The 12,630-nt window shown below is 37.9% G+C and overlaps 1 protein-coding gene across 4 annotated transcripts in view; it reads left to right on the top strand.

The window, feature by feature from the left end:
- The first annotated feature begins 1,018 nt into the window (after positions 1-1,018).
- LOC123588564 (A disintegrin and metallopeptidase domain 3-like) overlaps positions 1,019-12,630 on the top strand; it is a 123,568-nt gene continuing 111,956 nt past the window's right edge. The window contains exons 1-3 of one of the 4 annotated variants that reach the window (XM_045459760.1): positions 1,019-1,212; positions 1,741-1,820; positions 11,916-11,971. In XM_045459760.1, coding sequence (XP_045315716.1) covers positions 1,149-1,212; positions 1,741-1,820; positions 11,916-11,971 — 200 coding nt within the window. In that variant the 5' untranslated portion in view covers positions 1,019-1,148. Of the gene's footprint in view, positions 1,253-1,298; positions 1,491-1,740; positions 1,821-11,915; positions 11,972-12,630 lie in introns of those variants that run through there. The other 3 variants (XM_045459722.1, XM_045459731.1, XM_045459741.1) reach the window with 3 other exon arrangements.

Genomic DNA, 12,630 nt, shown 5'->3' on the forward strand with positions numbered 1-12,630 from the left:
ATTAGGTTTAGGAAAAGCATGAACATAGAATATATATTGTTAAAGTCTAGCCTTCTCCATTTAAAATTTTTTTCTTTTAAAATCTGAGAAAACACAATCATTTAATTTTGTGGATAAATATTGCATGCAAGGATGTGATCAGAAGTATCCCATGAAAGGACAACTCAAGAATTGGTTGGTGAAAATCCTTGTAAAATCGAAATTATGCAGGTCATCAACTTGCACATTAAGACAAAAAATTAAAGTTCTGTCAATGTCATACTGATGGGGAAAAAAGTTTACATTTAACCTTTTACTAGTTACATATTTTCCTAAGGACTCAAGTTCTACACCATGGAATAAATAATGGAAAAATAAAGTAATTCTTACTGGATCATTTAATAGTTGTACATTGATTTTTGTTTTTATTTTTGGTCTGATACTTAAATTGCTAACCCATGCCGAGGGATTAAAACACATACGTACGCTCATTTCATATTTAACTTTTTATTTAGTTTCCTTAAACAAAGAGTTTTCTAAGAAACAGATTTAGGATAGAAAAATCGATTTAGATTATATTTTTTACATTTTTTTTACATGCGTGCACGTGTGTATATTTGTTTCGACCTAAGACTTAAATAGAACTCTGGCAGTAGCCACGGTTGAAACAGGCAACTGTCTGCTACTAACCATACTGTGAATTTCCATTTTGTTTTTCTTCACTACAGTAATTCAGCCATTGTGCCAGAAAACGATCACGTGGACTATTGACACAGCCAAGCTCTTCACCAGCAGACGGTCCATTTCCAGAGGAGAAAACTTTACTTTATGACTTTTACGTAATCCCTAAATGAGTTTCAAATGTCCGCGTTTGAAAAATAAAGCCCAAACCCAAGCCCACGTGGGCACCGGTCAGGCTGCTATGTGCCTCCACCGCACAGATGGCGGTGGGTGGGCGCCCGGGACTGCGGATGTGCTTGCGGGTCAGCAGAAGGGGCGGGGCGGGCTGACCAGCCGCGTGCCCCTCCCCCCATCGCCCCGTCACCCCACCGCCCCGCCGCCCGCGCCGCTCCCACTCCCTGCAGGCCCGGAGCTCAGGGCCAAGCGCGCGAGCGGCCGCCATTCCGCAGCCAACCGCCATCACCGTGGCAAGGCCGGTAGGCCGCGCAATGCTGCCTGTCCTGCTGATCCTCTCAGGCCTGGGCTGGCTGACTTCCGCCGGCCATCGTGAGTGTAGGACCTGCTCCGTAGAGGGTCACCTGTCGCAGAGCCTGTGGGCGTGGCGGGCTCCAGAAGCTTGCTCCTGAACCCTGTGCCCGGCTGGGGGGAGCCCTGCGTCCTGTCAGAGCCCGCCTAGAGTCAGGATCCTGCGGGGCCTGCTGCTGGGAGGGCTCAGAACAGGACTGGGACAGTTGTCCTCACGTGCCTGACCCTGCACTTGGAGGAGGGGGCGAGCAGCTTCTGGGAGGTGGGGTCCCCAGAGCAGCTCTTCTTCACCTATTGGGGCGGACGTCAGCAAATCCCAAAGTGTCTCTGGAAGGTGGTAGGGTCACGTCCCATTTCTAGGTAGCCTCTTCTGGAATACACAAAGTCTGATTCCGTGGTGGGAGCGTGCCTGCGTGTGTGTGTGTGTGTGTGTGTGTGTGTGTGTGTGTATGAGTTCGTGGAAGTTCAAAGAGTGATGTGAAGTGGCAGGACCAGTGAAGAATAAGGATGCTGGCAGGCACTGGGGAATGCTTACAGGTGTATTCCTTACTGCAGATCCTGAAACATCACTTCTACAAATTACAGTGCCACGGAAGATAGAGACAAACACCGATGGTGAAGTTTCAGAAACGCATGTAATTAAGAAATCACTTCTTTTTTGAGTGCTTTATTTTTACTGGACTACGTGACCCAAATCAGCCCATGCATATATTCCTTTGAAATTTTGTGTTCTAACTGCTGTGTTAAAGTGTCATTTTGTCTGAATGAAAGCAGGTGTCTTGATTTTTCTTCATTTCCCAATGAACATTATGAAATAGTTTTAAAACACAGACTCAGAAAAAAGTGCCCCAAATCCTTATCACACAAAATGTTATATACAGTCTACTGGACTTTTTGTCTACAAAATATGGACATTTAAATATTCTATATAAGTGAGGTCATGATAAAATTTATATTGTCATTTTAAAATGACAATATATAAAGAATGCCTATATTTGCTCATATATACATATATAAATCTTTGTTAAAATGCAAGTACTGTTATTTTTCATATGATTAAAATAAAGCATGTACATTGTCAAATCTAGGTAGCACAGAATGTTTTTTCTTTTTCTTTTTAATTTTTTTTTTTTAACATTTATTTATTTTTGAGACAGAGAGAGACAGAGCATGAACGGGGGGAGGGCCAGAGAGAGAGGGAGACACAGAATCTGAAGCAGGCTCCAGGCTCTGAGCTGTCAGCACAGAGCCTGATGCGGGGCTCGAACTCACGGACCGTGAGATCGTGACCTGAGCGAAGTCAGACGCTCAACCGACTGAGCCACCCAGGCGCCCCCACAGAATGTTTTTTCAATGGTAAAGCTCTTTTAATATTAGCATGATTTTTATGAATAATTCATTAAGTGTAATTTCTATGACATTTGTGTGACATATATATTATTTGTGCCTTTTTTGTTTATATTTTAAGTATTTAAATTCCAGGTAGTTAACATTCAGTGTAATATTAGCTTCAGGTGTAAATTTAGTGATACAACACTCACATCCAACACCTGGTACTCATACAAGTGCACTCCTTAGTCTCCATCACCAATTTACCCATCTCTCCCCTCCACCCCTCTGATAACCATCAGTGTGTTCTCTATAATTAAGAGTCTGTTTCTTGGTTTTGCCCTTCTTTCTCTTTTTTCCTCCCAGTTTGCTCTTTTGTTTTTTTCTTAAATTCCACATATGAGTGAAATCATGTGGCATTTGTCTTTCTCTGACTGACCTGCTTATCTTAATACTCTCTAGCTCCATCCATGTCCTTGCAAATGGCAAGATTTCATTCTTTTTTATGGCCGAGTAATATTCCTGTGTGTGTGTGTGTGTGTGTGTGTGTGGTGTGTGTGTCTGTATCACCTTAATGCATTCATCATCAATGGACACTGGGGTGTTTCCATAATTTGACTATTGTGGACAATGTTGTTATAAACATTGGGGTACTTGTATCTCTTTGAAATAGTATTTTTGCATTCTTTGGGTAAATAACTAGTGGTGCAATTCCTGGATCATAGGGTAGTTCTAGTTTTAACTATTTGAGGAAACTCCATACTGTTTTACCACAGTGGCTGTACTAGTTTGCATTCCTACCGACAGTGTAAGAGGGTTCCTCTTTGTCCACATCCTGGCCAACATATGTTGTTTCTTTAGCCATTTAGCCGTTCTGACAGGTGTGAGGTGCTAGCTCATTGTAGTTTTGATTTACATTTCCCTGATGATGAATGATGTTGAGCATCTTTTCATGTGTCTGTTAGCCATCTGGATGTCTTCTTTGGAGAAATGTTTATTTGTGTCTTCTACCCATTTTTAAATTGAATTGTTTGCTTTTTTGGTGTTGGGTTTAAGTTCTTGTTATGTTTTGGTTACTAACCCATTATCAGATATGTCGTTTGCAATATCTTCTCTCATTCTGTATGTTGCCTTTTAGTTTTGTTGGTCTTCCTCATTGTGCAGAAGCTTTTAATTTTGACGAATTTAATTTTGTTTTCCTTGCCTCAGAAGATATATCTAGAAAGAACTTAGTCAAAGTTGAAAAAATTACTGCCTGTGCTCTCCTCTGGGATCTTTATGGTTTCAGGTCTCACATTTAGATCTTTAACACATTTTGAAATTATATTTGTGTATGGTGTAAGAAAGTGGTCCAGTTTTGTTCTTTTGCATATTGCCATCCAGTTTTCTCAACATCATTCATTGAAGAGACTTTTTCCCATTGGATATTCTTTCCTATTTTGTTGAATATAAATTGGCCATATAATTGTGGGTTTATTTCTGGGTTTTCTATTCTGTTCCATTGATTGTGTGTCTATTTTTGTGTCAGTACCATACTGTTTTGATCACTCTAATTTTGTAATATAACTTGAAGCCTGGAATTGTGATGCCTCCAGCTTTGCTTTTCTTTTTCAAGGTTGCTTTGGCTATTCGTGTTTTTGTGGTCCATACAAATTTTAGGAATGTTCATTCTATATCTGTGAAAAATGTGATTGGTGTTTTGATAGAGATTACGTTGAATGTGTATATTGCTTTGGGTAGTATAGACTATATTTAACTATATTTGTTCTTCTAATCCATGAGTATGAAATATCTTTTCATTTCTTTGTGATGTTTTCAGTTTCTTTCATCAGTGTTTTATAGTTTTCAGGGTACAGGATTTTCACCTCTTCAGTTAGGTTTATTCCCAGTGTCTTATTGTTTTGGGTGCTAAATTTCATTTAAATTAATGGGATGGATTCTTAATTTCTCTTTCTGCTGCTTCATTATTGGTATATAGAAATGCAACTGATTTCTGTACATTGATTTTGTATCTTGTGACTTCACTGAATTCATGTATGTGTTAGTTCTAGCAGTTTTTTGGTGGCATCTTGTAGGTTTTTCTATATAGATAATCATGTCATCTGCAAATAATGAAACATTTAGTTCTTCCTTGCCAATCTGGATGCCTCCTATTACTTTTTGTTGTGTGATTGCTGAGGCTGGGACTTCTAGTACTATGTTAAATAACAGTGGTGAGGGTGACATCCCTGTCTTGTTCCTGACCATAGAGGAAAAGCTCTGAGTTTTTCCCCTTTGAGGATGATAATTAGCTGTGGGTTTGTCATATATGACCTTTATGATGTTGAGGTATGTTCCCTTTAAGTCTACTTTGTTGAGGGTTGTTATCATGAATACATATTGTACTTTGTCATATGCTTTTTCTGCATCTATTGAAATGATCATATGGTTCATTTATTAATGTTGTATTTTATTAATCATGTTGACTGATTTGTGAACATTGTACCATCCTTACAGCCCAGAAATAAATCCCACGTGATTTTGGTGAATGATTAATGTTTTGTTGAATTTGGTTTGCTAGAATTTTATTGAGCATTTTTACATCCATGTTCATCAGAGATATTGGCCTATAATTCTCTTTTTAAGTTGAGTCTTTATCTGGTTTTGGTATCTGATTTTGGTATGAGCCAGGGTAATGCTGGCTCATAGAATGAATTTGGAAGTTTTTCTTTCTTCTCCATGTTTTGGAATAGTTTGAGAAGAATAGGTATTAACTCCTTTTAAATGTTTGGTATGATCTGCCTGCAAAGCCATCTGGTTTTTTTGTTGGGAGTGTTCCTGTGAAGCCATCTGGTTTTTTGTTGGGAGTGTTTTGTTTACTAATTCAATCTCTTTGCTTGTTATTGGTCTGTTAAAGTTTTCTGTTTCTTCCTGTTTCAGTTTTGGTAGTTTAGATGTTTCTAGGAATTTATCCATTTCTTCCAGATTGTCCCAATTTGTTGACATACAAATTTTCATAGTACTCTTATAATTGTTTGTATTTCTGTGGTGTTGGTTATTATTTTTATAATCTCATTTCTATTTTTATTTACTTGGTTCTTTTCTCTTTTCTTTTGATAAGCCTGACTAGCAGTTTATCAATTTTAAAGAAACAGCTCTTGTTTTCATTGACCTATTGTTTTTTGTTTTTGTTTTTTTTTTAATTTCTGTATCATTTATTTCTGCTCTAATCTTTATTATTTCCTTCCTTCTGCTGGCTTTAGGCTTCATTTGCTATTCTTTTTCTAGCTCCATTAAGTGTAAGGTTAAGTTGTTTATTTGAGATTTTTCTTGCTTCCTGATGTAGGCCTGTATTGTCATGTACTTCCATCCTAGGACCACCACTCTTGCTGCTCCTAAAGGTTTTGGATCATTGTATTTTCATTTTCGTTTGTTTCCGTGTTTTTTTTTTAAATTTCTTCTTTGCTTTTCTGGTTGACTGATTCATTGTTTAGTAGCATATTTTTTTTTTTTTAATTTTTTTTTCAACGTTTTTATTTATTTTTGGGACAGAGAGAGACAGAGCATGAACGGGGGAGGGGCAGAGAGAGAGGGAGACACAGAATCGGAAACAGGCTCCAGGCTCTGAGCCATCAGCCCAGAGCCCGACGCGGGGTCGAACTCACGGACCACGAGATCGTGACCTGGCTGAAGTCGGACGCTTAACCGACTGCGCCACCCAGGCGCCCCGCATATTCTTTAACTTCCATGTACTTGTGCTCTTTCCACATTTTTCTTGTGGTTGACTTCTGGTCATAGTGTTGTGGTTAGAAAAGGCACATGATATGGTTTCAGGATTTTTGTATTCAGGCCTGATTTGTACCTAATATGAGATCTGTTCTGGAGAATGTTACATGTGTATTTGAAAAGAATGTATATTCTGCTGTTTTAGGGAGTGTTCTGAATATATCTCTTCAGTCCCTCTCACCCAATGTGTCATTCAAAGCCATTATTTCCTTGTTGATTTTCTATTTAGATGATTTTCCCATTGATGTAAGTGTGGTGTTTAAAGTGTTCTACTATTATTGCATTATTATCAATTAATTCCTCTATGTTTCTTATTGTTTTATGTATTTGGATGCCTTCATGTTGAGTGCATAAATATTTACAATTGTTATATCTTCTTGTTGGATTGTTTCCTTTATGATGATATAGTACCCTTCATTGTCTCTTGTTACATTCTTTCTTTTAAAATCTAGTTTATCTAAGTAATGCTACTCAGCTTTTTTTTTGACATCCATTTGGGTGATAAATATTTCTCCACCCCCTTACTTTTCTTCTGCAGGTGTCTTTAGTCCTAATATTAGTCTCTTGAAAGCACCGTATACATGGGTCTTGTTTTATTTTCCATTCTGACACCTATGTCTTCTGATTGCAGCAGTTAGTCCATTTGCATTCAGAGTAATTATTGATAGATATATATTTATTGCCATTTTATTACTTGTTTTGTGTTGTTTCTGGTGATTTCTCTGATCTTTGTCTTTGTCCCTTTTTGTCTCTCCTTTACACTCACAGAGTATCCTTTAATATTTCTGGCAGGGCTGGTTTAGTGGTCATGAATTCCTTGGGGTTTTGTTTGTCTGGGAAACTCTTCATCTTTCCTTCTATTCTGAATGATAGCCTTGCTGGGTAAAGTATTCTTGGCTGCAGGTTTTTCCCATTTGGCACTTTGAATATATCATGCCACTCCCTTTAGGCTTGCCAAGGCTTTCTGTGGAGAGATCTCTAGCTAGCTTTATGTGTCTTCCCTTTTAAAATAAGGACTTATTTTGTCTTTCTACTTTTAATATTTTTTCTTTATCCCTATATTTTGCAAATCTATGGTATGTCTTTGTGTTGGCTTGCTTTTGTTGATTTTGCTGGAAGTTATCTGTGCTTCCTGGATCTGAATATCTGTTTCCTTCCCCAGATTAGGGATGTTTTCAGTTATTATTTCTTCAAATAAATTTTCTTCCCCCCTTTCTCTTCTTCTGGGACTCATAGATAGCACAGAGAATTGTTGAGAAGGTGAATGAATGTCTATCTCAGTTTGTAAAGATAGTAAATTTGAACTGAATTAGTTTTTAGATATATGCACACTCATATTTTTAATTTTTGTAATTATTTATAGGTTTGGTATAAGTCTGCAATCTTGATATTTGGTTTTCTTTTTTCTTTCCCAAATACATTTTTTTGACTCAGGTAGAAATATAATATCTGCTTATAGATTATATTTATAATCATGAAGTTATTTGAATTAATAATTTAAATAAATTGCCAGAAAATCTTACTAATCAAATGGTTTTAAGTTTTTGGACAATATTCAAGGAAAGATGATGTGCCTTTTTCGGAGACTAGAACACGAGAAGAACATAAGTTAATTCTTCAGATCACTTAATAATGCTTTAAAATATTAATGTACCTTTGATAGAGATCAAATAAAGTATCAGAAAAGGAAATGACAGGTTCTTTCACTTAACTAAAATATTTAAAAAGTAAAAGTAGCAAATAATTGTAGAACTTTATGACCAAGTAGATTTTCTCTCTGTTGAAGGATGTGTGAATACTAGAAAACTTTATTAAATTAACCTACCACACTAACATACTTCAAATATCAGTGAATGTATCCAAAAGAACATCTCAGATAATTATTCCACATTCACACATACATATTCACTAAATGCACATATAATACTCCTCTTTGGAATAGAATAGCCTCAATGTGCTTAAATGGATCCAGGGAACAAGGACAGCACCAACCAAAGCCATCTATAACTAAATCATCCTTAATGTTTTACACATTACAGCATTCCATTTTAGGATCAGACTAACACAGGAGTGTCTATTATTTCCATTTTATTCAGTAATTTAAAATATAAAAAATTAAGAAAATAAAAATTTAAAAAGTAGGGTTTAAATGGTAAGACAGAGACCAGCTATTACATAGACCATATTTTTGCTTTGAGTACCTTGGATATATGGTGATGTCATTACCTATCTAATATCCAGAATGTAGAAGGCAAATTATACAGATTTATTCTCAACAATAGAAAGAGGAGAGCTGCTAAAGAAGTAGTACTTAAATCAATTTGTTTTCCATTTAGTTTGCATCTAGACAATTACCGTTAACAATGCCTATTGTGAAATAAATTATTTGAGAGGCATCTTTATGTTAGTACATCTCTGAAAATTGAAACTTGATTTTATCCTCAGAATGCATAAATTTTAAATGATTATGAAACATTTTTTAAAAAAACATTTTTAAAAACCTGAAATATCATAAGTAAGCTGGTGCAACTATAATAATATCAGATAAAGAAGTATTTCTAGAGATAAAAGTTACCTTAATAATAACGTGATTGATTTATCCTGAAGATACCACCATACTAAATGTGTTTATACCTAACAACAGAGCTCCTAAGACAAAAAACTAAGGCAAAAAAATGAGAAAGAAACATCACAAAATTTGGGGGAGATTTCAACACACCTATTTCAAGAGCTGTAGAGTTACAAAAGACTGAACACTATACAAGCTTTAAAATGACTTATGCAGAAAACTGCAACCAGTGACAAAATTCATGTTTTTGCAAATGTGAGAAAATTTCTGGCATTAACTGTATGTTATGCCATGAAGAACATGTTATGTTTTATGATGATGTCACAGATTGTATTCTTTGGGATGCAGTCTTTGAGAAAATTCCCATGAAGGCAGTTTATTAGGGTATGCTTTTTTGATGAGCCTCTGTGGACAGGATGGGAGGAAGCAGGAATGGGGAGACAGAGACTCAACTGCGTCTCAGCAAAGTGTGAAGCTGGCATCGTCCATCAATATCTGGAGTTGGGCTTCTCATTAACTTGGAAATTGTGACTTGGTGTGACTTTTTAGCTGAGGCAATTCCCAAAGAGAACAGGGAGAAGACTGTGGGTAGCACTTCTGATAGCTTAGGGATGCTTCCTTTATTCTGAAAAGAGGACCTGTGTTGTATTCTTTCCCTCTTCTTTTCAGCTTCATTATTTTCCATAATTTTATCTTCTGTATCATTCATTCCTCTGCTTCTTCCATCCTTGTGGTCATTACATCCAGTTGGTTTTGAATCTCAGTTACTGCATTTTTCATTTTGGCCTGACTAGTTTTTAGGTCTTTTATCTCTGTGGTAAGGGACTCCCTGGTGTCTTCTCTGCTTTTCTCAAGCTCAGTGAGTATCTTTATGATTGTTGCTTTAAATTCTGGATCAGGCATATTGTTTATATCTGTTTTGATTAGATCCCTGGTGTATGACCTTTTGTTGTTTCCTTTTGGGATGAAATCCTTCATCTTGGCATTTTGTCTAGGTCTTTGTCTTCTTCTGTGTGTTAGGATTTCTGTTATGTTTCTTGCTCCTAAGAGTAATGGCTTTATGAAGAAGAAGTCGTATATTGTTCAGGGCCTGGCACTTCAGGAAGTGTCTCTGGTGTATGCTGTATCCACTCTGCTGCTGTGTTTTGGCTGCTCTTTCCCTCACGTTAGTCCTTGGTAGACCTTCTCCTTGCCTACAGTGGGGAGTGTTTGGACCTTGGCCAGAATGTGGCAAGTTTTAACTAGGTGTGCTCTGGTCTGCTTATTGAAAGAGACCTGATACTATTTCCAAGAGCTGAAGATTTGCATAACTCTGTGGTCAGTAGACATAGTGCATGCAGGGGTTTGGTGCTGGTATTCTGGGGGAAAGGCTCACTGCTCTTGGTCTCAGGCACAGTTGCCTGAGAAAAGCAGCATCTGTAGGGGGTTGGGGTGTAAGTGGTTTAGGCTGCCAGTGTTGGCATTGTACTGCTTACTTAAGTTTATGCAGAGGAGTGGGAGAGAATAATGGCTCTAGCCAGCTCCATCATCCCCGGAGAGGTTGAGTTTGTACCTGCTGCTCTCTGGAAAGCCCTCCCAGAAGGGTGAACAATCTCCCTTTGTGTGTCCCAGGCATCCCTCAGATTGCTGTCTTGACCCTGTTTGTGTCTGGGCCACCTGCCCCACCGGCAGCGTGGGGCACTTTGGGCTCTATCCCAGTCAGGTAGCTGAGTTTTAAAACTCCAAACTTTAGGGACCTGGCCTGGTGTGCACCTGTGCTGGTCCTTTGGTGGGGGAGTCTCGCTGCTTTCGTACTGATGCAGGTTTGTCCCGGAAGGGCAGTCCCATCAAAGTGCAGGGGTGTGGAGTTTGGAGTAAAGCACAGCAAAGAGCAGGTGTCCAGGTTAGCTGCCATCAGCAGGTGTCCCCACACCTATGCTGGGGGGCAGGGGAGGGCAATGGCACTCACCAGCTCTTTTGTCCCCAGAGAGGCAATGCCACCTGTCCCCGATGTGGTCCAAGAGGGTGGAATTGTCTCTCTCCATGTATCCTAGGGAGATCCTCAGATTGTCTGAGCCCGGGCCATCTTCCCTCTTTCTCCACAGGAGCAAACTCTAAAACTCCAGTCTTTGAGCCTTGCTGGTTGTAAAAACTCAGGAAAATCCCCCTCTCATTTTTCCAGTCATTGGCTTTGGGAGAATTGTTTTCCTTGTATGATCCCCTATGTGCTCCTCTCTTTGTCTTTCTCTCTCTCTCCTCTCTCTGTAACCAGGTCTCCCTCCCTTCTGTAGCACCTGCAATCCATTTTCCCGGAAACCAGGTCTCTGCATCTCCTACCTTCCACAATGTGGTCTCTTCTCTCCCTCTAGTTGTGCGTTTTGGTCTGTCAGTTTTCAGATGGATATCTTGGGTAGTCAGAATGATTTGATACTTGTTTGTGTTCAAAGGATAAGGCAAACTTTGGGTCTTCCTACTACTCTGCCATCTTAGCTCCCCACAACCTGTGTTATATTCTTTAATTTTTAATTTATTTGGGCTGGAAATTGTAAAGTAGAAAAAAGATAATTAAGGGGTGCCTGGATGGCTCAGTTGGTTAGGCATCCGACTTCAGCTCAGGTCATGATCTCACAATTTGTGGGTTCAAGCCCTGTGTCAGGCTCTGTGCCTGACTTCATATTCTGTGTCTCCCTCTAGCTCTCTGCCACTCCCCCACTGGTGCTCTTTCTGTCTCAAAAATAAGTAAACATTAAAAAAAAGATAAATTCAAGTGTCTTCAAAGATTACCCAACATTCCTAAATGTACCCATTTCAAATTAAAATTTCATATGACAATAAATGCTAATGACCAATGCTCTTAGTTTTAAAATACATTTAGCCTCCTTAATTTTAGTGAAATTTAATTATTCGTTCTGTCATACATGATGAGATTGAAGAAAGATAGCAACATACATGTGTATATAATTTTGAGACGTGTGTGATACCATCTATGTTTGTATGAAAGGGTAATTACACTTAAAAAAATTATGGCTTCTGACTTAAGAATTTTAAATTTCTATTAATTACTTTCTCTCTGAATACTTTGCTGTAGGTCATGTATGCCATCAAAATTGACAGGAAAACATATACTCTCCATCTTGAAATACAGTAAGTGGCCATTCTTCTTTTCATATACTTTTCAGTTTCTTCAAGTTTTACAGTCACTACCCTAAATTGAGCCTAAACAAGAGCATGACTATTATATTTAACATGTTACATCTTTGTGATTCAAGTCAGATTAGAATTTCAAGTCTTCATCTTGAGATTTTAAATTTAATTTTGGAGCCAAATTCTGATTTAATGATGTAAATATTAATGTGTAATTAGGTAAATTAAAATTGCTCTATGTAACTCCTTGAAATATAACCACAATAGCAATAATTAAAGGAATAACTCTATTTGTCCCTGTTTAATTTTGTTCGCCTCCATGTCATTTTATATATTTATGTGATTTTAAGCATTTAACTAAATATTATGCCATAATTTTTTCTTATCTTGGTGTAATATATAATTTAATCTCTTAAATTTTCTGTTTCCCACTTTTGCTCTTTGAGGAAACCAATATTAATAATCTTATGTGTATCTTTCCACAATTTTCTATTCTTTTTAAAAAATGTTTATTATTGCGGTGCCTGGGTGGTTCAGTCAGTTAAGTGTCTGACTTCGGCTCAGGTCATGATCTCACGGTTTGTGAGTTCGAGCCCCGCGTCGGGCTCTGTGCTGACAGCTCAGAGCCTGGAACCTGCTTCAGATTCTGTGTCTCCCTC

Source organism: Leopardus geoffroyi, chromosome B1 (assembly GCF_018350155.1).
Source record: "Leopardus geoffroyi isolate Oge1 chromosome B1, O.geoffroyi_Oge1_pat1.0, whole genome shotgun sequence".
NCBI classification, from domain to species: domain Eukaryota; kingdom Metazoa; phylum Chordata; class Mammalia; order Carnivora; family Felidae; genus Leopardus; species Leopardus geoffroyi.